This window comes from Mustela erminea, chromosome 3, assembly GCF_009829155.1.
Source record: "Mustela erminea isolate mMusErm1 chromosome 3, mMusErm1.Pri, whole genome shotgun sequence".
In the NCBI taxonomy this organism is placed as follows: Eukaryota; Metazoa; Chordata; class Mammalia; order Carnivora; family Mustelidae; genus Mustela; species Mustela erminea.
Window position 1 is genome coordinate 59806890 of NC_045616.1, and position 24503 is coordinate 59831392.

Consider the following 24503-nt stretch of genomic DNA (forward strand, 5'->3'; position numbering starts at 1 on the left):
AGCAGGTGGCCCCTGAGCCAGGCTACACATAGGTTAGGAGCCATCTGAGAGGAGATCTGTGCAACTCAGCCGAAACAGGGGGGGGTGGGGCTCGTGGGCAGCCACCCTGGAGCACCTCAGCACCCACGGCTGGCTGGGGCTCACATCGGTTACACTTTTCCAAAGCCTCTCACCGACTTTCTCCCCTGTGACCGTTCTGACCCTCCAAGTGACCATGAGAGACTGCTGGCAAAAAGCGCAGATCCATCTCCCCAGGGTGCCCTCACCTTTTAGCTCTTTAATGCTCTTTTTCTGTGGGAGCTATCAGGTGGGGAGGGATAAGAAAGTCTGAAAATCTGAAAGTCTTGTGTGGCCAAAGATGGCAGAAACTCAACAGAATGTCATTCTCTGCTAACCCTTTTCAAATGCCTGGATACAAAACCTGGTTTCCTATTCAAAATAAAAGAAGAATTAGCCTGGACTGTTTTTTGTTTTTGTTTTTTGTTTTTGTTTTTATTTAAACCAGAGATGGTACCTGAAAAGAGCCTATGTTTTAAACTAAACCATCTGTGCCTGTGTTTGCAATACAAATATTGACACGGGCTCCAGCTTAGGAATTACTGTCTTATTTTCCCTAGTGGCAAACCAAAACCAAACCCTACCGGTGTGCTCGTGTTGATATTTGACACCATACTCCGAGGCATGACCATTAAATTGAGGATATACCCAGGGGAGGCCACAGCAGAGGGACGCATGTCGGTAGACTTTCCCGTTGAGAAGCAAGAGGCTTCCTCCTCCTACTTACTCTGTCAATCGTCTCCTCTCGGTGAAGCTGATCACTGTCCCATCTGAGGAAATCTGGAGAGCAGGATGAGCTGTTTCTCTCAACAGAAGAAATCGGGTTCCTGTCGCAGTGAAGAAAAATAAGATTATAACATTATCACAACAGTAAGTGCTGTCCCTGGGTCATGGCACTGCATTTTAGACCTTACTCTCCCTCTCCCCTGATGCCAAAAGGCCCCACTCAGGGTTTTCAGACCCACTGGCTGCAAATCTCATCCATGCTAAGGCATGCCTGAATGCCAGTGGCTCCTTACCTCTAGCTGGGGCTGCAGGTCTGCCCTCTGCTATGCTGGTTCATTTGGACCAACAACATCTACATCACCCAGAGACTAGCTTACACATGCAGCATCTCTGGCCCTGTCCCAGACTTACTGAACCAGATCTGCCCTTGAACGAGCTCTTCCGGAGATCCATGTGCACATTACAGTTGCACGTGCGCTGGTGTAAGCTACAGGAGCAGTTCTAACAACGAAAGGTGCACGCACCCTATTGGGACCGGGGGGAATATTTCTGGACAAGCAGCCCTCATGTCTTCTCTCACAGACATCAGGCTGCCCCTGAGCGCCTCACGGACAAGGCATGGGCACAAGGTTTGGCTGGTTAAGCAAATCAATTAATGTACCATCCTCAATCTTCTGCCATCTTTGGGTCGAGGATAAGATAAGACAATGATCACCTTTCCATTTCTCTCTTCTTTTCACAATAATTGAGAACAGCCAAGCAGTTTTTTTATTGGCATCGTTTGGCTATTTTCTCCAAAATGTCACTGAACAGCTTTATCGCTTCCTTAAGTTATTCATTCTTTTATTCAACAAACATTAATTGGCACAAACCATGGGCTAAGCACCAAAAAGAAACAGAAGAATAATACTGGAAGCTTGTTCATGGAGTCTACTGTGTAATAAAAGAAGAATATCCCCATTCCACTGTTGCCAACATACACTCAAAACATACCCACTAATTATATCATATTGTAAGCCAAACAAGAGTCCTCTGGGGGGATTAAGAACATGTCAGAGACCATCTCCTGATCAGTTAGATCAGGGACTCCAGGAGTGGGGCCTGGGCATCAGTATTTTTTAAGTACCCTGCCTGATTGCTAATGGGTAGCCAAAGATAAAAACCTCTTAAATCAGAAAAAGAAACATCTTGGTCTTTGATCCATCTTGGATCCTCGTGCCAAAAACCTAGGACTGCCAAGAGGTTGAGGCGTTTGAGGCTTTAAGAAGTGGCCTTCTCGAGTGTCTTCTCTAGCTGGTAGAAGGGAAGGAACAGAAAGGCTTGGAAGCAGTTGTGTGCAGGTGAAGGAGAAAGTACCTCTGGTGGAAATGAGAGCGGCTTCACTCTGCTCGCTTGCCCCAAATGCATTGATGGCTCTCACGTAGAAAAAGTAATTGTCATTGGGTTGGAGGTTAACTTTCAGATGGAGTCCTTTAATTCCAGAGAATGATCTAAACACCAAAGAGAAATAATTTTAAATATTAGGTCACATGCTAAACAACTCCTCATATTTCAATCCTGTCATGAATGAACTTTTTTTATTAATAAGAAATAACTTATTTTTCCTTTTGGCGACCACTGAGTTAGCAAGTCAGATTCTCTAAAATGGTCATGGTCCACTAAGACTACTTTGTCAAATCACTTCTACCTTTGTCAACTTTTGTCCAATATATGCCTTCTAGAATGCTCTTTGAAATGAACCAAACCTTTTTTTAAATTCAGAAGACAGGCTAATTTTGTGGTTAATGAGTCTCTAAGAATATATTATTTTCTTTATCAATTTTTGCCTAAGAAGCACTTCCGGATTAAGATGATGTTAAACCAATCAGTAATATAAAGGATGCTAATTATCTAATTAGCAGATCAGGAAAAGCAGAAAACTTAAGGTGAGTGATGATTTTGGACATGGCCATCATACCAAAGCCACTAAAGTTAACAGAAACAAAAGATCCCTAAAGAAGACCGTATCTTTTAAAATACGCTTAATCCTAGCAAGAAAAGACAGTTCTAATTGCCAAGTAAAATTTCCAAAGTTGCTATATCTAAGTCTCCCATGTATATTAAAATAAAGCGGCTGGTAGTAGTGTCTAATTGGCGGCAGTGTGTCACAGCCAAACCATTTAAACACAAAGACTTGAAGCATTTGAACATGGAGCTCCTTGAACTTGCCGGGGGGAACTTAAGTAGTCTTGTGCCTCTTTTCTAGTCTCTTTAATCTGCAGGATATCATGGCCTAGAGCATCTGTACAGATAAGTTACACAACTGCTCATTTTTTTCAGCCTCCATTTGGAGAGGCTTTGGATACAGTTACGAGGTAGGCTCCTTACTAATGAAAGAATTCCTACTCAGATCACTAGTGCCTGGGCCCTGTTCCCCGGAGCTGTGCATTGGATAATGGTCAGTGAGGACAAAGGTACAACATCCTTCCTGTTCATTCTCAGGAGGATAGGGTTTTTCTCAATCCATTTCTTTGCTTGTTTGTCTTCATTCTGCTTTGTTATTAACAAATGTTGCTTTGTTATTAACAGATGTACTACAAAAGCGTCAGAATCAAAGATTTTCTTCAGGTCACTTCTACTTCTGTTGACTATTTGGTTTCTCAATACACTGCCTTAGAGAACACTACGGAGAATCAGAAAAAGGAGGAAAAGCATCATTGATTGAGAAAGCAAACTAATTGAAAGGTTTTTAAAAGCAGAAAAGTCAAGGTGCCCGCCCCCACCAAGTCTAAAAGTGAAAAAACACCCAGGGTGTTCCTCAGAAAGAAGTGGGTCGGGGCGGGGAGCAGACAGCGTCTATTTGCGCATGTGCCATTTAATGTCCTGTGTGGAGGAGGCGGCTGGAAACTCCTCAGATGTTATTGGTTGTTATTTCAGAACCTACCACCCGAACCAGGCCCTCTGCAGTACTATGTTTAGCCACGCCAGAATCATTGAGCCACATGTTCAGTGACAACTAATTATGCTTCAGTTAGTTAATGAAAAACCATGTCCTGTGATTGAGAATGTAATTCCTGACTGATATCTAGAATATTATCCTGGAGTGAATGTATTGCTTATCTTATTTGAATTGATGACTGAAGAGAGGGTCTAACAGTACATTCATTATAAGAAGCAGTAAAATTATTGTGTCCATAAGCATACTTGCGCCTGAACTGAATTTACTTCATTTAGCCATTAAACAAATGTCTATCAATCACTTATCGCGTGCTCAGGCCATATAACCCGGAAGCTCGAGGCGGGTGGGGGGGAAGAGGCAAGACTAGGTGAGGAAATTTCAACTCCAGGGAAGGGATATAACATGCTGGCTTTGTTTTGTTAAATACCAAAAGTACTGATTTGGGGGTGAGTATTTGCTTGTCAGTTTTAGTAAGTTTGTCAAGGAAAGAATTCCATATATATAGTCAACTGCATCCTATGTCTTATCACTCGTTGAAAGAATAAAGTTTTACAGGGTATTGAAGTCAGAATATGGGATCAGATCCTGCTTTCAGTATGTGAACAGGTCATGCAGACTTGACAGATACACACAATGCCCTCACTGAATCTGGGAAACAAAAGCACCAGGCAGGAGAACCAAAGTAACATGAAATGTCCAATACTATTATTGACAAGTTGCCATCTTATGCTCTAGCACCAGGAACAAAAGCTCACATACAAATGGTTTATTTCCATGTCTTTCTCTGTCTGACCTCACTTTAACATCATAAAAGTCCTCATACTAGCTCTCCCTACTTTTTAGCCAAATGAAAACTTCAAAATTTTGGAATTTGAAATCTGAAGAGTGGTACCCTTCCACAAAAAATTTTAATTTCAAAACCAAAAATGTCATAACTGCAACTCAATCCACATGCCTTATTCAAAGTATAGTTTTCAGTAGGACTGATATTCAAAGAATATCCAAGTTGAGGGAAGTGATGACACCACAGATGGAACCACAGCAGGTTCGTGGTGTTTAGGTAAGAAGGGATGTTAGCCTCATCAGTAATAGACTGATGTGACTCTGTTAGAAGGCTTATGCCAAGAATAAAATTCAAAAGACAGTAAGAAATGTGACTCGAATGGAGTCACTTTGGGTCATAGGTGTGGAATTCTCCCTACAAGTCCACAGTACAGTGGAAAGGGATGGCACTATATGTAGGGTTTCCAGGAACACCAAGGCCAGGAAGCATCTAGAAACCCTGACTCATCAACAATTAGCTGATTGCTGGTGAAGCATAAGCATCCCACAAAGCACAATCCTAGTGCTCTGTGCCCAACAGGCCTTTGAAAGACTCACCCTGCTTGTCTCTCCATTGGTAGAACATAGGACACTTGTTTAACTCCAATGCTATAAAGTAGAGAAAAACTATTTCAAGGAGACCCACTGTCTCCTCAGAAATCTGAAATCATAAATGAGACCGTTTCCCTCTTCTGTTGTTTCAAAAGGCTAATGAGTGAAGGCCACCAGAAGGCAATGTCTGCCTTGTCAGATATTATGAAGGCCTTCATAGCTCGAGACCTTTCATTCTTTTGTTTTTGCAAGGCACAATTGAAAAGTTTGACACAATTCACCATGCACAGTGGGGCAAGAATCATTTCCCATGGGAATTGAAAAGGGTCTTTATGAACTAAAAAACAATCAGGACCTAATGCTTAATGGGAAAATACTAAAATCATTCCCTTAAGTTGGAGTTAGAGACAAGTGGTTAGAAGAAAAAAAAAAAAAAAAAGTCATAGGGGCGCCTGGGTGGCTCAGTCAGTTAAGCATCCTGCTCTTGGTTTCAGTTCAGGTCATTGTCTCGCAGTCTTGGGATAGAGCCCCGCCTCAGGCTCTGCGGTTAGTGTGGAGTCTGTTTCAGATTCTTTCTACCTCTTCCTCTGCCTCTCCCTACTTGTGCTCTCTCTCGCTCTCTCTCTCTCTCAAATAAATTAATAAAATCTTTAAAAAAAAAATTCATGCAGGGGCAACCTAATCTACCAAGAATTCTAAATTATAAAGCTATGATAATAAGAACTGCATGGAACTGGGACATAAGTAGATGGGGCAGTAGAACAGATTACACATTCTAAAGGTCAGGAATAGAGCCAAACACAGTGTTTTGAGTGTATAATAATGGAAGTATTCCAAATCAGAAGGGGAAATGATAGGTTTTCTTAGTGGGACAGCTGGATAGCCATACTAAAAAAAAATAAAGTTAGATTACTAATTTCACACTTTCTACTAAAATAAATTTCAGATGATAAAAGATCTAGTTTCTAAAAATGAAATCATTGGCTCATGAAACAAGATGGGTTTGGGAAGGAGACAAACAATCCGAGACTCTTAATCTCATAAAACAAAGTGAGGATTCCTGGGGGGAGGGGTGGTATGGAGAGGGCGGGTGATGGACACTGGGGAGGGTATGTGCTCTGGTGAGTGCTGTGAAGTGTGTAAGCCTGATGATTCACAGACCTGTGCCCCTGTGGCAAATAATACATTATGTGTTAATAAAAATAATAAAAATATGAAATCATTGGATACTACAGAAAACATAAGAGGGAGACAATTTTTAAATATGAGACAAAAATTAAAGACATTTGAAAAAGAGATTGATAAATTCAACTAAATTAACATTTTAAACTATCCATGGCTCATGCAGCATCACTTATCAGCATAGGGATGCCAATCAAAACCATAGTGAGCTATCACTCATACCTGTTAGAATAGTTAGTATCAAAAAGATAAGAAATAACAAGTGTTGGTGAGGATGTGAAGAAAGGGGAACCCCCTTACACTATTGGTGGGAATGCAAAATGGTGCAATCACTATGGAAAACAGTACGGAATTTCCTTAAAAAGGTAAAAACAGAGCTACCATACCACCCAGCAATTTCATTTCTGGGTATTTATCCAAAGAAAAACAAAAACACTAACTTGAAAAGATATCTGTAACCTCATGTTCACTGCAGCATTGTTTACAATAGCCAGGATATAGAAACAACCTAAGTGTCCATCAATGGATTACAAAAGATGTGACATATATCTCTGTACAGATTTAGACCTAGATACAGATATAGCTCGCACTGGAATAGTATTCAGTCATAAAAAGGAATAAGATCTTGTCATTTATGACAACATGGATAGAGCTAGATGGTATAATGTTAAGTGAAATATGTCAAACAGAGAAAGATACCATACAATTTCACTTATATATGGAATCTTAAAAAAAAGTGAGCACACAAAGCAAAACAGAAACAGACTCATAAATACAGAGAACAATCGGATGGTTACCAGGTTGCGATGGGATGGGAGCTAGGGGAGGGAGATGAAAAGGTACAAACTTCTGATTATAAAATAACTAAGACATGAGGATACAGTGAACACTATAGGGAATGTGGCTAATAGTATGTAATAATTTTGCATGCTTACAGATGATAGCTAGATTTATTGTGATCACTTCATAAGGTGAACATTTATTCAACATAAATGTTGAATCACTGTATTATATACCTGAACTTAATATAATATTGTATGTCAACTATACATCAATAAAAAATATCCATGGCAAAAAATTTTCAAAACAAATTTTCAACTCATGTTGTAGATGAGGGCTAATGTTCTTTAAAAAACAAAGAGGTTCTACAAATCAATAAGTTAAAACTCTACAGCCCAACAGGAAAAAAGTGGGTATAGGAAATGAACAGTTCACAGAAAAGAAAGTACGGGGTTCTGAAACATGAAATGATGTTCAACCTAATAACAGGAATACACACTGAAATTATAATAAGATTCCACCTTCTACCTATCAAGTGCAAAGATCAAAAGTTTTATCATACCCTGTGTAGGTAGGGAAGCACCCTTGTAAGCTGCTAGCCTATATGTAACAAGTATAGCCTCTATAGAAACAGTTTGGTAATAGCTATCAAAATCCAAAATGTACATACCTTAATACATTTATTTCTAGGACTTTTTTTTTTAAAGATCTTATTTATTTATTTGACAGATAGAGATCACAAGTAGGCAGAGAGAGAGGAGGAAGCAGGCTCCCTGCTGAGTCGAGAGCCTGATAACGGGGCTTGATCCCAGCACCCTGGGATCATGACCTGAGCCAAAGGCAGAGGCTTTAACCCACTGAACCACCCAGGCACCCCTATTTCTAGGACTTTATCTTACATATATCCTGGTACATGTGTGAAATGATATACAAGGGGTTTTTTTCTGAGGCATTGTTTGTGACAGCAAGAAAATGGAAACAACTTAAGTACCTTCCAATTGGTCAAATAAATCAAATTATATTTTTAAAACAGAATATAATAGAATTGTTTTTAAAATGGAGGCCATTCTATATGCACTGGTATAGGATTCTCACCAAGAAATATTTTTAAACAAGAAAAGCAAGGTGGCAGAAATATCTATAGGAAGTTATCATTTGTTGAAAAAAATACAGATGTTTGTATAAGCACAGACTACCTAAAAGGATAAATATGAATCAGGTAAAAGTAATTGCCTCTGGGGTGCCTGGGTGGCTCAGTGGGTTGAAGCCTCTGCCTTTGGCTCGGGTCATGATCTCGCGGTCCTGGGATTGAGCCCCACATCAGGCTCTCTGCTCTGCGGGGAGCCTGCTTCCTCCTCTCTCTCTCTCTGCCTGCCTCTCTGCCTACTTGTGATCTCTGTCAAATAAATAAAATCTTAAAAAAAAAAAAAAAAGAGTAATTGCCTCTAGGGAGAAAAACTGAGTAGGTGACAGATAAATAGAAAGGAGACTTCACTTCCTCTGTATCCCTTTTGTATCTCTGAATTTATACTATATGTACATATTACCCAAAATCAATTAAATAATTTACTTTTAGAGCTGTATTATAAGCTCAGGAGTTCACTGGACGTGTTTGAGGAACACACATTAATTTGAATTTTGTAGAGTGGCTTCTCTCCTAACTTGGTAATTTGATAATTTGTGTGGAATGAAAGCAAGGAGTGCACATGAGCTTCAGGTCATTTGAGGGGCTGGTAACCCTGAGGAGTGACAGCCTCCACACCGCCATGTCTAATACCTAGATTTAAGCATGTTTTCTCCCCAGAGGAGGCGGGGGGCGGTGTGTGTACAAACAATATGGAGGAATCCAGTGCCATTACTGCTGGAAGCAGCCTACGGATGGTGCTGTCACTGCAATGCACAACAGATGGTTCAATAGGAATTGTTTGTTAAAAAACACAGTGGGTTCTTGCTAGCATTCCTATTGGCCGCACCCACATTGAGCCAGGCAGTCAACAACGTTTAATGTGAACTGTGAACAGGGTACACTGCTGGACCAGTAAAGTAGCATTTCCCAAACCCATGTGGACACATGAGACCTTCAAATCGGAACCTCTTAAGGGGCCCTGAGAATCTAAGCTTAGATGAGCAGCCCAGGTGATTTTTATGATCAGCTGGGTTTGGGAAACTTACTCATGATAGAGTGGGGTGAGGAGAGTGGGGAGGGGGAATAGGAAAAAGAAGGAAAATCTCCCAGAACATAAGCAACACTAAATGCAAAAACTAACTCTTGCCGAGGGAAGCCATTTTAAAAAGGCTTAACTACCTGTAAACATGGAACTTTTTAAGATGAAACATTATGGTTAAATCAGGGTTAAGAAAAAGAAGATTCTTTATATACTGATTTTTGTTCTTAAAACTATGTAAATAATTTTTGAACAGGACTATATTTCTTCTGGTAAATGAGGATATTATAAGATTCAGGGTTAACTAAACATCACTATTAGTTCATAATAGGATATAAACACAAGGGTGAATGCTGCCAACCATGGCACTTAGACTTTCCTGTAATTAGATTTCTCACAAAATCCAAGTGAGCCAAAGGATTCCAGCAGAATGATCCTGGATTTTTGTTTTCTCTGTAGTTCCCATCCAGAGCCTGAATGGTACCATTTCTATTTCAGGCAGAGAATCCCAGGAGCCTAGTAACATCCATTCCTCTGGATTCTCGAAGCTCCCCTTTACCATTCCAAGGCCACATATGTGGACAATTACTTGAGATCCCCATAGAACTGCCTGCCCAGAATGGTGATTTAACTTCATGCTTTCAGATCCAGTTTATAAATGATTACATCAGGAATGTTTTTGCATCTTTTGTAAAACTGCTCTTAAAAGACAATCACTATTATCTTGTTCAATAGCCCTTATATAAAGATCTACATGAAAAATTCATCTTAGAGCTGAATGTCAAGAAATATAATTGTCTCCTAGTGAAATGTTATGCTTCCTTTTTATAAAAAGATGAGTTATGTAATCTCTTTCTTTCTCCCTCTTGCTGTCTCCCCCTCTCTCCTGTTTTCACCTTAGCTACCAGGAAGTTCAGATTTAAATTTTCTGTTCCATTGAGCTACGGTTTTTAACCTGTACTTTCCAATACAGTCTCCTCTCCCCTGAATGATCTCTTGTTCTCCAGGATTGTTTCTAGTGGTTCTATTATGTCTGGGTCTTTTAACGTGAACAACTTGAATACTGGTGGAAATTGACAGAACATAAGCTAGAAGTGAAGGAACAGCCTGGGTTTTCATTGACTGAAGTTTTACTATACAACCAGAAGGTGTATAGGATTCTAAATGATTACAGTTAAGCCAGATGCATTTGGGAAGAAAGATTTCATTTAGGAAAAGCTGAATGTCAAGAATACTGGGTTGGGGGGTTGGAAATCATCCTACAGCTCGCTCTCCCAAGGGTTCCCTGCTGAGGGTTATCACCTGGGTGAGGAAAACAATACCACAAAAAGACTGGCTATTAGTCCTTAAATACTTGTGAATTTGGACCCATTCATGTCAGTGATCTCCTGTCACCCCGAGAAGCAAGCATGGGGCAGGAATAACTGCCTCCTCCGTCCACAGGTTGTGAAGGTCAAATCATTTGCTGCCGATCTTTGGTCATCACCAATCCAGCTGAAAACTTAGTACGAAGTTTTTTTTAAAAAGAAAGAAATGCTGGGATTCTTCATCTCCTGCTCAGGTAACTAAGTTCATTAGAAAACTCGCCCTTATTTGTCCTTATTACACAGACAGAGCAGCAGGTGTCCCCAGCTGGAAAACCCAACTGTGACAGACATTTCTGTTCCTGCCCTACCGCGTGTGGCCCTGAAAGCCAGAAGCAGGAAGAATGTGAGCTTACAGGCCCAGCACCCAGAGCCCAGCCAACCCTCGTGATGCTTCCGGGGAAGGGGACCCAGAGAAAGTCTCCACACCCCTATAGCCTCAGCCAGGGAAGGGAGCAGGAAGTTCACTACTGACTACTTTTGTGGTGTATTGAGTCTCACAGATTTGTCATTCAGTACACAGCTTCTCTCTGCACAGCCCACACAGCTAATCCCTGTACTATATTTCTCTCAGTTTTCCCTCCTCCACCCACAGTTCTGCTGACTTCTCTCCACACAGGAGAGACAGAACAGCTGAGGAAACAGCCGAGCGGTGGAAAATTTTTGAAAGTGTTTTGAGCCCACCCAACCTGAGGAGAGCATTCAAAGAAAAACAGGAAAGGGTGAGTAGGAGCTCCCTCAGCCCCCACACACAAGCCAGGGATTGTCACTCCCGCCCACCCCCAATCCCAACAGGGGCCGACTGCTGGGACCCAGCCACAGTGCCCACACACAAAAATATGCAAATGTGTATTCTGTGAGGATTATGGAATGGAGGCAATTGCTTGGTTATTTCAGATACCACGTCATGGAATTTGGGGCTCAGTAGGCTCATTCCATATAAACACTCACCATAAGAGTTCAACCAGCACCTTTGATCTTAAATCAGAATATTTAGAGGCCATCGTACAGGGAGAACAAATGCAGGTCTAAGGATGAATGTGTTTCTGTTCTGGCAGCCAAAATCAGATTCCCCAGTCTAAAGGGTAATCAATGCCCTGTGTGTGTGTGTGTGTGTGTGTGTGTGTGTGTGTGTGTTTGTGTATCTGTTCCTATTACTCATCCCTTTCTCTGTTCTTTTCATTTCCTTTCAACTTCTCTTCCTACTCCAGACCAGAGCCCATAAGGCTGTCTGTCTTTTCAGGGATTGGGGGTGAGAGATATGAACTCAGTTAGTCCTCAGTCAGATGACGTGAGAGTGGCAAAGCCAAAAGAAGTTTGTCTATGCCCCTGATTCACCCTCTCATTCATTCATTAAACAGACCTTTATTGAATATCCACACAGATAAGGTCCCCGTCCTCACCCAGCCAACCTAGCTCCATCAAAAGAAGTAATCTTTGATCTCCCCTTACTCCCCAGCAGTGACCTCTGGATCAATTTTTGAATCTGGTTTAGTATAGGGTTTTTGGATAGAACCCAGAACCAATGATATTAACCCTTTTAGGTAACACATATTTATTGAGTAGCTACAATATACCAGATACTGTCAGACACGGAGGCTGCAAATTTTCATAATGATCCCTTCATAGAGCCAACAAGTGAGTGGGATCAGACAACTCTTGCCTTGCTGTTCTTTCCAGGACACAAAATAACTCTAATTATGCACTGCTGTGCAAAAAAATCGAGGTGAAGAATGTGGTTCTAATAGACTCCAACAGTAGGGATTGTTCGCATTTGTTGACTAGAGGTGATAAAATTCTAAATTTCTTTATCAATTCTACTATCTGACTAGCTGTGTAGAGTTGTTATGCTAGAGATAGAGCAATACGGATGATAGTTAATATTTTATAGAGTTCTGAACCCTCTGATCCCATAAGGAATGCTTTCAAGTTGATTTTAAGAGCCAGATAGTTGAAAGACTAAGTAAGGCACATGGCCACTCCCCAAGAGCAGACTTTTCCTTCCTTCTGGAAGTCTTAAATTGGAGAACCAAAAGACATACAAATGAGTTTTGCAGTTCTGGGCCTCTGAGATTACGGAGGAATTATTCCAGTCCCTTGATGCTAACCTGGGGTATACGACATTGAGCCTTTTGTATTGATGGGGGCCGTCCCCATCAATACGGTAGCTCAGCAATAGACTTAGCAAAGGGACAGGGCAGCAATTTGTGGCCCACAAATTCATGCTTGCTTCAAGAAATTAATTTTTCTGTCAGACTCAGCAGGGCTCCAGAGGCTGGAGAGTCATCCCTGGGTTGTGGATTAGACATACCATTCCACCTCCTGGCACTGAGGAGTCTTTTAGCACCTAACTGGAAAACAGCTCCATCTCCAATACAGTTCCGAACTGTCAACAAGGCCCTGCAAGTGGAATTTCCCTTCACCTTAAACTTGCTGCACTACATCCATTCAGTAACAAAGGGTCCTTGTATTGTTCTTTAACTTCTAGGAGCTTCTGCTTATCCAACCTCTCAGATGCTCTCCTTTAACCGGAAAAATTAAAATGAATCCACTGGCAAAGTCTCAGACAGAATAAACTAATGACAAGCCTCATGTTCTAATTAGCTCAACTTTTGTCTTAATAAAATTAGCGGGTGGCCATTTTTTTCCCTACAAATGGAACTGTCATTGGTTTCTTTGGCTTCGATAGAAGGATTTGTTTGGAATGTATTATCAGTGTTGATACAAAATGAACATTATGTTTTTCGTTTTATTTTGAGGGTCCCGAGGTGATCAGGAAAAAGAAAATCACTGATCAAAGAAGTTTTAAATAATGGTACTGCATTCTCTCTTTAAATCTATGATTTCCCTGTGACAAAAGAAACTACGGATTCATGATAACTCAACGTCAGGCTGCTGACGTATGCTAACTCCATGTACTAACTCAGTCTATGTAGTAACTCAAGGTTTAGGACTAATGGAGAGAATAAGACAGATCTGAGTTTGAATCCTGACTTCAAATGCGCATTCCATCACTTAATACTTTCGCCAATTTATTGAACCTCCTTGAATCTCATTTAATGGAGATCATCACTCACCTCCCTCTTAGGATTGGTGAGAGGGCTGGATGAGATTTTGCCCAGTTCCTGAAACGTTGAAGACCCTCCGTGAAGGACATTTCCCCCTCCAGCTCCCCCTTTCCCTTCCCCCTGTAGCCGTGTTTATGAGGTGACATCATAGTTCCTTTAGTGAGATGGCTACTGGGTTTCAGGGTTTCTAGATCTCTGCTGATTTAAGAATCCAACTGTGCTGATATTATTTATGCAAATGCCAGCTGGGGACGATACCATGACAAGGATGAGTCATTTCAGAGCACTCCTTAACAGTCTGTTTTTGCCTCAGAAAGAACTGGGTTTTCCTCACTGCTGGTGGAGAGCAAAGGGAGAGATTCCCAGGGACTTGGGCAGGGTTCTCAGGACACCAAGAGCTTTGGGGAGAAGGCCCAAGACTCCACTTTGTGACATTAAAGAGGAATTAGCAGCCTGGACTTTGAACTCTGACAAAATGGGGTTTGAATCCTGACTGTTACTCACTAGCTGAGTACCCTCTCAAAGTGTCTGCTTTCTCTCAGACTTCCTATAAGAATTAAATAAGGCAGTGGGCATAAAGCATTGAAGACAGTGACTCGCACATAGTAAATGCTTAATAAAAGTCAGTTATAATCTCTTCTGTCTCTATCTCCCTCTCTCCCTCCTTTTCTCCTCCTTCTCTCTCCTTTTCTCCCATCCCATCTTGGTCAGAGTTTACCTCTCCTCTGTTTGCTAATTACTGAAGCCTGTCATCCAGCATTTGGCACATTAACAGAGGTGTTGGTTTTTTGTACATTTACTACATTCTCACTTCTGCTGAAATGCCTACATCCCACCCATATGCTCGACATTAATTCATCTTTGATCATTATTTTATGAAGCCTGTCTTCACCTACTTGAAAGAAGCTATAATTATTGCTCAGTCATATGAAACCTCATATAACTAAATAAATAGTTGTTGACTGATCATGTAGATAATCAAGGGCTTAAATAATACACTTTATTAAAGAGCTGTCTAATTCTATACCATTATTTCTAAGTTTTATCTCCTACCAAAATAGTTTCTTTCAGTAAACTTCATTAAAAAAAAAAACTAAAATGCCACTATTAAAACATGAGCATTATAGGGGTGCCTGGGTGGCTCAGTGGGTTAAAGCCTATGCCTTCGGCTCGGGTTATGGTCTCAGGATCCTGGGATGGAGCCCCGCATTGGGCTCTCTGCTCAGCTGGAAGCCTGCTTCCCTTCCTCTCTCTTTCTGCCTGCCTCTCTGCCTACTTGTGATCTCTGTCAAATAAATAAATAAAATCTTTTTTTTTTTAAATGAGCATTATTAATAATGATCTGAATATGCGCCCTGGAAGATGAAGTTGCTCTATTGCTATGGATTATAGGCCAAGAAATCATCATCTCAGTAAATAAATTAACATTTACCAAATGTCCCCAGGATGCACAGCTCTTGACTGATAAATTTAAAGCTTTATAAGTTTAGTGAAAGAGCTTCCCATTTCTTTTTTCCTGGCAAAATCTCTTTAGAACCTTCATGCTCTTAGAGAGGCAGGTATGTCTCTATAACAATATTTATATAATTAGCTCCTTTATATTACCAATACATCAAGGAGACACAGATTTACATTATATACAAGCTCACTATTAGTTTCCTGAGTTAGATGTATCTATTCTGATATAACTACTAAAAAGTGCATGAAATATGCATAAATCCTGTCTAACGACTCAAGTTAAATATACCTCAAAGAATGTTCCATCTTATTAAAATTTGCATACATTTTTCTTACAAGGGAGTCTTTATTCTGCATTGTAGCATGTGTTTTATTACAAACTTGGAGTTCATTGATGAATAGTGATGGAGTTGCAAATCAAGTCAATAGTTTAATTAGCTTAGCAAGATTTTAGGATGCTTTTCTCCCTCCGTGAGCCGAAGCTCAGAGTCAGGTTAGGAGCTTCAGCTGAGTTCCAGGCACCCTGGGCTCTCCCCATGGAGAGGTGAAGTCTCCTGAGGAGAAGATCCTTACCTGAGTCCCTCACCCTCTGGAGAGTGCTGTCTACAATACTCCAGAGTATAAGTCTCAGTGGCCTCTGGGTTGGCAGGCCGCCATCGGATGGTGGCCATGTTCCAACACACCGTACAGTCCTCGGCACGGATTACAGGGGTGGAGGGTGCTGCAAGAGAGGGAACCAAATCAATTATGGAACAATCAACATCAGCTTCGCTTCTCTGGTACCCTGGGTAGAATGCTTGGGCATGATTTTATTTTAATTTTTGATTAAAAAGTACATTCTTGGTTAAAAGCCCAAAAGATATGAAAATTTATGTAATGAAAAGTCTCCCTCCCACCTCTACCTTCCAAATTGCAGTTTTCACCCATCCCCAGAGAGCCTCTAATATTAGCTTCCCATAAATCCCACCAGTTTCCTTATATATATACAAGCAAATAAAAAAGAAGATTCTCGTCTACCTCCCTTCACAGAAAAGTTAGCCATGATCTTGTCTTCCATTGGTACTCAATAAATACTTGCTTCAGACAGCAAGAAGAAAGGATAAAATGGTGGGAGTGTCATTTCTTCCTCTGAGGTAGTTACAGTGATCTTCAAGGCAAGGCAAACTTGGCTTATGCCGCACCTACTTCAGCCCCCCTGTGAAACTGCCCCGTCATGGAAATGCATTCCCAGTTGAATATCATTGCTGAAAACTCTTTTGGGGCTCCTAGCACCCTTATGATGAAGCCCAAGCTTCTTATCTTGACAAACATGGCCCCCAAACACTAGCCTTTCTTACCTCATGTCTTTCCTCTCCTTGTTTTTAAGTCAAAGAAATAATACCAAACTTCTTGTAGCGCCCTGCACCCTCTATACTGTTTCTTACCTTGATATCTCTGCTTACATATCTTCTTCAAAAGGCATACACTCTTTTAACCTTTAATCCTTTAATCCTTTAAAGGCTCCTTGATCCTTTAAGGGATTCTATTCAGGCTTCAACACTAAGGAGCCATTCCAGATCCTGCCCCTGCCTCATGTATCCCTATGGAGTGTTCTCATAACAACTTATAAATAACTAGATCATGGTCCTTACCACAATTTTTTAATGATCTTCTGTTTTGTTTTGTTTTTTATTTCTCCCACTTGACTGCAATCTTCTAGAATGTAGGAACCCAGTTTTATTCATCACTGTATACTCAGCACTGTACAACATCCAGCATACAATAGGTGCTTAATAAATGCTTATTAGATCTCAGTAGTGTGTGAAGAATTGAATATTGTCTCCCAACATCCCCTTAACATCTCTTTACCTGTTCTAAAAATTGCCCTTTCGCTGGGCAGGCTACATCCAGTGAAGTTCACGGCCATGACCCACACTTGATAACATCGGTCAGGTTCCAGATCTTCAAAAATGCAATAGCTTTCTTTCACTGTCAACCTGTATTCTTCTACCAAGTCTAGCATAAAACACAATTAGAAAGTCTTGGGTGTCTTCCAAAGTAAATTGAAAATTATTGCTATTGAAAGAAGTGCTCAGTTCTTTTCAGTGGAAAATTCAAACTGATAAACTTAAGATAACTTTTGTGATAGCTCTCACTTTAGAATTCATAAGAAAGCAACGGCATGGTAAAAAGAGATATTTAGAGTGATGTATTATTACTTGTGAACACTTACCAGAAAATAATAGTGTATTAGTAACATTCTAAGCTTCATCTGCCACAATTAAAATAACTTATTTCAATAGTAAACACTAAAATTGCATAGTTTATGTTAGTTTAAATCTCTATAGTACATTCTGAAACATTCTTAAGAAGCAATGCCAATATTTCAGGAGAGTATGTAATAAAATATGGACAACTCCATTTTTTTCTAAATTTATGATGTTATAAAACACCTTTCCAAATTAGTAAACAATTTTAGTGCTCAGTATGATTTTCAAAGTGTCAAATCCTGGTTCCTTCTCACAAATTCCAGAATCTTTTCATGTAGAGAGTTCCATGATTTACAGAAATACTTGAATAACTTTGATAAGTCATGAACTATTCTAAAAAGTAACTTGTTTGATCAAGACATTTCCTAAAATTTCTTACATTATTTTATTTTCACTATTTTAGGGGCCTTCCTACTCGACACCAGTATGAACACCTGCCCTTTGGGACCGATGTGATCATTCATACTGAAACTTTTTCTCCTTTACAAAGAATTATTTTCTTTTTAAAATTAGCCTTCAATCATTTTGGTTTTCTTCCCTTAATTCTCTTGAAAGTCACATCTTCTAAACTCTTCCAGTTAAGAAGCCCAGATCATTTTCTTTTAAAGGAAATTTAGGAGCACTTCAACTCGGTTTCTTTAATTGCAACTTTCCAGCCCACTGAGCTATACTTTCTGGATGGAAAGTTTGGTTTAGAGAATCTCATAAGGACTTGTACACTGAAAAACATTTCCCCCACATCCTAGAAACTGTGGTTGCAGTCTTCAGCAGAGTCCTGCTGCCTCAGCACTTCTTTGAACAATGCACATGACCTATGTTGGGGGAGACCCCCCACACAGCAAGATGTCAAGGCATAGAATGAATGAGACCTAGGACAAATAAGTGTTTGGAGGCTAGGGGTGGGGAGGAGCTGATGCACTTTAAAAAAAAAAAAAAAAAAAAGCACTCCAGGCAATAAGGCAATAAGTTGGTGTTAAGAGGAGTCTTGGAGAGCCACAAAGCTCCAGGACATGACAGCTGGATATGGAGGAGGAAGAAGTGTGCTATCACAAAACAAACACAGAAACAAGCAAACCAAAACATAAGCTTTGGAGTCTCAAAGGTTCATGCTTGAATCCTACTACCCCTGTCATGTAGAAGTTGTGTGGCCTTGGGCAAACTGCTTAACCTCCCATCAGTTTTCTTATTTGCAAATGGGGATAATGACACTCACCTTGCTCTGCTGTGACAGATATATGGTCATATTGCCAGGAATATAAGCAGTCCTTAATAGGCAAACTTAGCCAACTTTATGACTATGGTTGCTTTTTTTCTTTTTCTTTTTTTTTTAACTTTTTCCTTATTTAAGTATCACCTGACATCTCAAAAGACTTAAATCTTGGTAGCAGCGAACTATATTATAATTTTTTCCTCATGACAAGTTGGGCTCCTGAGTTTCATAATGGCATGTCCATCCTGTCACATGCTCATCGGCGTTCCAAAACATGTGTGTCCGTCTTCAACAAGCAATAGAAAACGCCAGCGTGCCAGCTCTGATTGATCAAGAAGTACAAACTCAAAGTGTTTGGCTTCTAGGTCTTATTAGAAGTCCTACTGAACAGAGAGATACTTACAGAAGTTCAACTACATATGTGTCATATCTTCACCCTGCTAATCACTTTCACTTCTATCTGCATACTAACTGGAGATGCAAGGAGACTACTCACAGCTCACACCTTGAGATCTGTGAACCCTAAACAAACCTTTATGGTTTGTTTGCAGCTTTTATCAAAGTGGATCTGAGAAGCCGTCAACCATGACATCAGTACTGCATTTGCGTTATAATTATTTTGGACGTAATAATCTTTTATTGCAGCTCAGTCCTCTGTATCCAACTCATTTCTGTCCTGTATACAGCTCATTTCTCCTCTGCAAATTGATACATATTATACTTTGTTTTAAACTCAAGTACTGATTGAGACTTGTTCTCCCTGAAGGGCTGTTATGTTACCACCTTTCTGCAAATGAGACTCTCTTAGTTGCTCCTACTATCCTGAGAGCTCAAAGCCAAATCTGAAACTTAATTACAATATCCATGTTGACCTTTATGGTGTTTCTGCATTTTCTTTTCCTTAATTCGGATTTCCAGTTTTTGCTTAGCTGTTTTATGTTTGCTTATATGGTCGTTGGTTTCTTGTTGTGGTTTGTATATGTGGCTGTAAGTGCTTTGTGGAATGAGTTGCAATACAGGTACCTTTAAATCCTTCCTATTAAGATGCAGAAATGGACACCTGTATCTGTATCTGTGTTAGCAATCCTACCGTTTACTTCTTGGTCATCCTGGGGCTCCTCCATGCAGTACACCTGGAATGAGTCAATGACATCTTCCTTGTTCATGCTCCAATAAACTGCAATTGTGGTGCTGGTGGCAGAATTGGGTTCCTGAGGTTCTAATCTAGGAGGCTGGGGAACTGGAATAAAAGCAAGATTTATTACCACCAACGCTGTTTTTACTCATTGATTCATTTTCATTTTGCAGAAGTAACTTATGTATGTTGAGAAAACATCAAACAATACAGAAATACATGGAGTAAAAATGGAAGGGCTCCCTTGTTCTCAACAACACCCACCCAAGCATATTCTCTGGATGCAACCACTGTGCCATTAGAGTGTGGTTTTGATGCATTTGTATAGGCATGCTTATTGACACCGAGAAATAAACATAGACCCCCAAACTGTGATCACTTGGTAATACGCTTCTGTAGTTCGATATTCAGAATAATAAACTTACACAGGTGAGAGGATGCATCAAATGATTTGATTTTCCTTCAAAATGAAAACTTGAGTTGCTTTGCTACATAACCACTGTTGTTTCCTTCTACATAAATAGAATCTATATTCAGAACAGAGACAAATAAAGCCCTTTTGGAACCAGTTGCTGCATCATCAAAGCTGAAAAAAGACTGGTGTGAATAAAATATCAAAATACCCTTTGTGAAATTACTATCCCATTTTCTCTTTCTAACATGACTCTACCAAAGAATCTTTTTTTAAAAAAAAAAATAAACAAAATATAAAGACTACATAGGAGAAAAAGTACCCTATTAACTCATGCAAAGGTAAAGTTTAGATGTCTGACAGAACTCTATTTTTCTGAATTTTAAATTTGGACAGTATCCTCAAGTGTTTTCAAAGAGATTTTTAAAGTTTACATTATGCATATTGGACATTAATAGTATGTACAAGGCCATAAATCAAGCTCCTACGCAACTCTCTTCCCACATTTTTAAGATACAAAAGCACTGAATATTTTCAATGAAGCACTGAATGTTAAATTTACAAATTAGAGGAAAAGGTTATTCCTATAGTTGAAAAGATGCCATGCTTTTACATTTGTTTTCATGATTATTGTTTCCAATCAACATTTCCTGAGAGATAAACTTACTGAAATACTTTAGGCCAAATTTTATGAGATTACTTTATGAAAAGTCAACACCAAAGGAAAAGAAAACAAAGGTTAGTTCAACAAGGAGATAAAAAAAAAAATAAGAAAAGAAAAAATAAGAAATGAGTCTAAAGAATGGAACAAAAGGAGGCAAATTGGAAAGATTCAAAAAAGAGATAAGAGCTGAGGAAATACAGAGTTATGAAAAGTGAGGAGTAGGTTAAGAGGGTGGTCAAGTTCATGGGCTTCAAAGCAGAGACACCAGCCTGAGGTTGAATGCCAGATCCCCTGCAGAGAAAAGGGAACCCTCCTACACCATGGTGGGAATGCAAGCTGGTGCAACCACTCTGGAAAACAGCATGGAGGTTCTTCGACAAGTTGAAAATAGAGCTACCCTATGACCCAGCAATTGCACTATTGGGTATTTACCCTAAAGATACAAACGTAGTGATCTGAAGGGGCACGTGAAGCCGAATGTTTATAGCAGCAATGTCCACAATAGCCAAACTATGGAAGGAACCTAGATGTCCATCAACAGATGAATGGATAAAGAAGATGTTGTATATATATATACAATGGAATACTATGCAGCTATCTAAAGAAATGAAATCTTGCCATTCACAACAACGTGTATGGAACTAGAGGGTATTATGCTTAGTGAAATAAGTCAATTGGAGAAAGACAACCATCATATGATCTCCCTGATATGAGGAAGTGGAGATGCAATGTGGGGGATTTGGGGGGTAGGAAAAGAATAAATGAAACAAGATGGGATCGGGAGGGAGACAAACCATCAGAAACTCTTAATCTCACAAAACAAACTGAGGGTTGCTGGGGGGAGGAGGGTCGGGAGAGGGGGGTGGGGTTATGGACATTGGGGAGGGTATGTGCTGTGGTGAGTGCTGTGAAGTGTGTAAACCTGGCAATTTACAGATCTGTACTCCTGGGGCTAAAAATACATTATATGTTTATTACAAAATTAAAAAATTAAAAAAAATACTATGTGGGAAATTAAAAACCCATTCTATCCTGTTCTTTAACCAGGACCCAGTTTCAAACCTGGGGATATTTTGACAATTCCTGGGCCCTATCCCATAGTATTACCTATCCATTTACTTATATCTATAATTTTTCTCAGGAATGTATTATAGATTTCAGTGTAGAGATCCTCCACTTCTTTTTATTAAATGTATTCCTAAATATTTTATGGTTTTTGACGCTATTTCAATGGTATTGTTTTTAATTATTTTCTAGTTCTTCTGTTAGTATATGGAAATATAATAAATCATTTCTAATACTAAAAAAAAAAAAAAAAAGCCAGGTCCCCCACTTAATAGCTGTGTTAGCTTAGCCTTGGTTTCCCCATCTTTGAAATGGGAAAACAACAATAATAATAATACCATTTCCTAACACATTTGTTGTAAGTAGCATATGTACATTTAGTGCTTAGCAGATTGTCTGACACATAACCAGTGCTAAAGTTTCAAAAGGTGAATCGGCCTTGGCAAGAACACAGAAAAGGGGAGGGACGTCTGTGAAGATGGGAGATGAACTGTGGATCTATCATCTGGTAAATCACAGAGAAACTACCAAGGTAAGACATGCTGAGCAGGCTGCTTGATAATCTCAGAAGCCTGCCTATCAGAGCACCTCCCCAAGGAATGATAATGGTTCAGAGACCCTCACACTTTGACTTTCCTGTGTCTTCCCTGCAGGAAATCAGTGTCACATTCTAAAGGATTCCATCCAGATAAATGCAGTTCAGTGAATTTTCATGCTGCCCAGATTTACTGAAGAGCCAGGCAGAATACTTCAACTATTGTCAATCTTTGAAACAGTGCCGAACTCCCTGAGGCATGAATGATGAAACTCTCCCTTTCTTTTTTCCTGTGAATTTTACATTGAGCTATATCTGCTTTTAAAAATAGCAACAAGTTTCCAAATCTCTCTATCTCTCTCTCAGGTAACTCAACAAACTTAAAAAGTGATATGGACTCCCCCCGCCCCCCCCCCCCGCAATCACCAAATTTTAAGGAAGTGGTTGTCGGGAATTAAGCAAAACATGTGGGCTAGGAGTGATTTTTGTACCTCATGTGCTCCTTCCCCCAAAATTATTACAGTTAAAACATCTTTTCAAAAACAGGAAACACTTTCACTTTACAAAGCATTCTAAAATTAAAAAGAGATTAAGAATATTCCATAGATGCAATCCAACGATAATGCTTAGATTTGCAGTTCCTGTGTGGCAGAATATCAGGGAGTCAGATTTCATATGTTAGCAACTCTGTTTACAGTTCTATAGGAATAAACTTGCAAAGGAGTAATGCCAAAAAAATATATATATACAAAATGGGATTTTAAGGCTTCTCTCTGGGAGGCTAAGAAATTGGGCAGTGAAATCATACCATGGATCCCCTCTACCTGAAGGAGTGTGCCCATAAAGAGCTGTCACACTCAGTTAAGCATCAGATCAACTTGGACTTCAGGACTTGTGTGGCCAGATAGATCCCCACTCCATCTAGCTGTGTTCCCAGAAGAGCAGCATGATTCACAATAGCCAAAGCATAGAAGCAAAAAACATCAATGGGTGAACAGATCAGCAAAATGCAGTATAGACATACAATAAGACTTTATTCAGTCTTGAATGGGGCGGGCGGAGAAAAGGAAGGCAGTTGTGACATGTGCCACAACATGGATGAACCTTGAGGACATGACATAAAAACAAATACCGTATGACTCCACTCAGGAGGGACTGAGAGTAGTTAAATTCAGAGAGACAGGAAGTAGAATGGTGGTCGCTAGAGGCTGGGGAGCCAGGGGTTGGGGGGGACATTGTTCAACAGGTACAGAATTTCAGTTTCGCAGGATGAAAAGAATTTGGGAGACAGATACTGGTGACGGTTATCTGAGAATGTGAATGCACTTAATACCACTGAATTGTACACCTCAAAGTGGTTAAGATGTAAGTTTTATGTTAATGTGTATTTTACCACAATTTCAAAAAAAAAAATCAAAACCAAGTCCATAGGAGCCAAAGTCAAGGAAGCCTTGGATGTTACTAATCTCTGGTTATCCATCCTTTCGCAGCAATGCACTCTGCCCATCTGTGGTGGGGCAGGGGTTTAAGTGCAGAGACCCTGAAGTCGAATTGCTCCCTACCCCCTGACCCCGCACCCTCAAGTAGCTGTATATCTAGGGCAATATATGAGACAATTTTCTGTTCCCTCTGTTTCCTCACCTATCAAATGGGAATAATAACATGAGTAATAATAATAGTAAATGAGTAAAATTAACGAGTAAAAATAGATGAGTAATAATAATCACGCGAGTGTGGAATAGTTGCTAGGGGCTGTTCCATGCCTCAGTAGAAAAGTCACAGCCTTTCCTTAGAATTTCTGATTAGTGTTGGCAGTGGTCAGATTAACTTTTCATGTACCTGGGGAGGATTTTATATCTGAGAGGGTTTACTGGTCAAAAATGAACAAAAACTATTTAACAGCAAGTCAGAGCCCTGGGCTCCAATTCCATGAAGCAGCCATACCATGTGTGGCGTTTGCCTCACAGAAATCAGTCTCTCTATAAACAGCTTGGAACTCCCAGGAGTCCCAGGCGCCCTATTTCTGAATGAATCATTAACACTTGGTGACAATTTAACTCTGTGGTCTCTCAAATATATGGAATGTCCTCTCATTTTGCCTGTCAGATATTCAAAAGCATA

At 40.0% G+C, this 24503-nt stretch overlaps 1 protein-coding gene across 2 annotated transcripts in view; it reads right to left on the minus strand.

Annotated features, from left to right (window-relative positions):
- CMYA5 (cardiomyopathy associated 5) overlaps positions 1 to 24503 on the minus strand; it is a 90110-nt gene that overhangs the window by 7192 nt on the left and 58415 nt on the right. Inside the window, exons 7-11 of one of the 2 annotated variants that reach the window (XM_032335872.1) lie at positions 19662 to 19811; positions 16961 to 17107; positions 15686 to 15833; positions 2140 to 2273; positions 785 to 884 (exon numbers count right to left, since the gene is read on the minus strand). In XM_032335872.1, the coding sequence (XP_032191763.1) occupies positions 785 to 884; positions 2140 to 2273; positions 15686 to 15833; positions 16961 to 17107; positions 19662 to 19811 (679 nt within the window). Of the gene's footprint in view, positions 1 to 784; positions 885 to 2139; positions 2274 to 15685; positions 15834 to 16960; positions 17108 to 19661; positions 19812 to 24503 lie in introns of those variants that run through there. The other variant, XR_004283929.1, reaches the window with a different exon arrangement.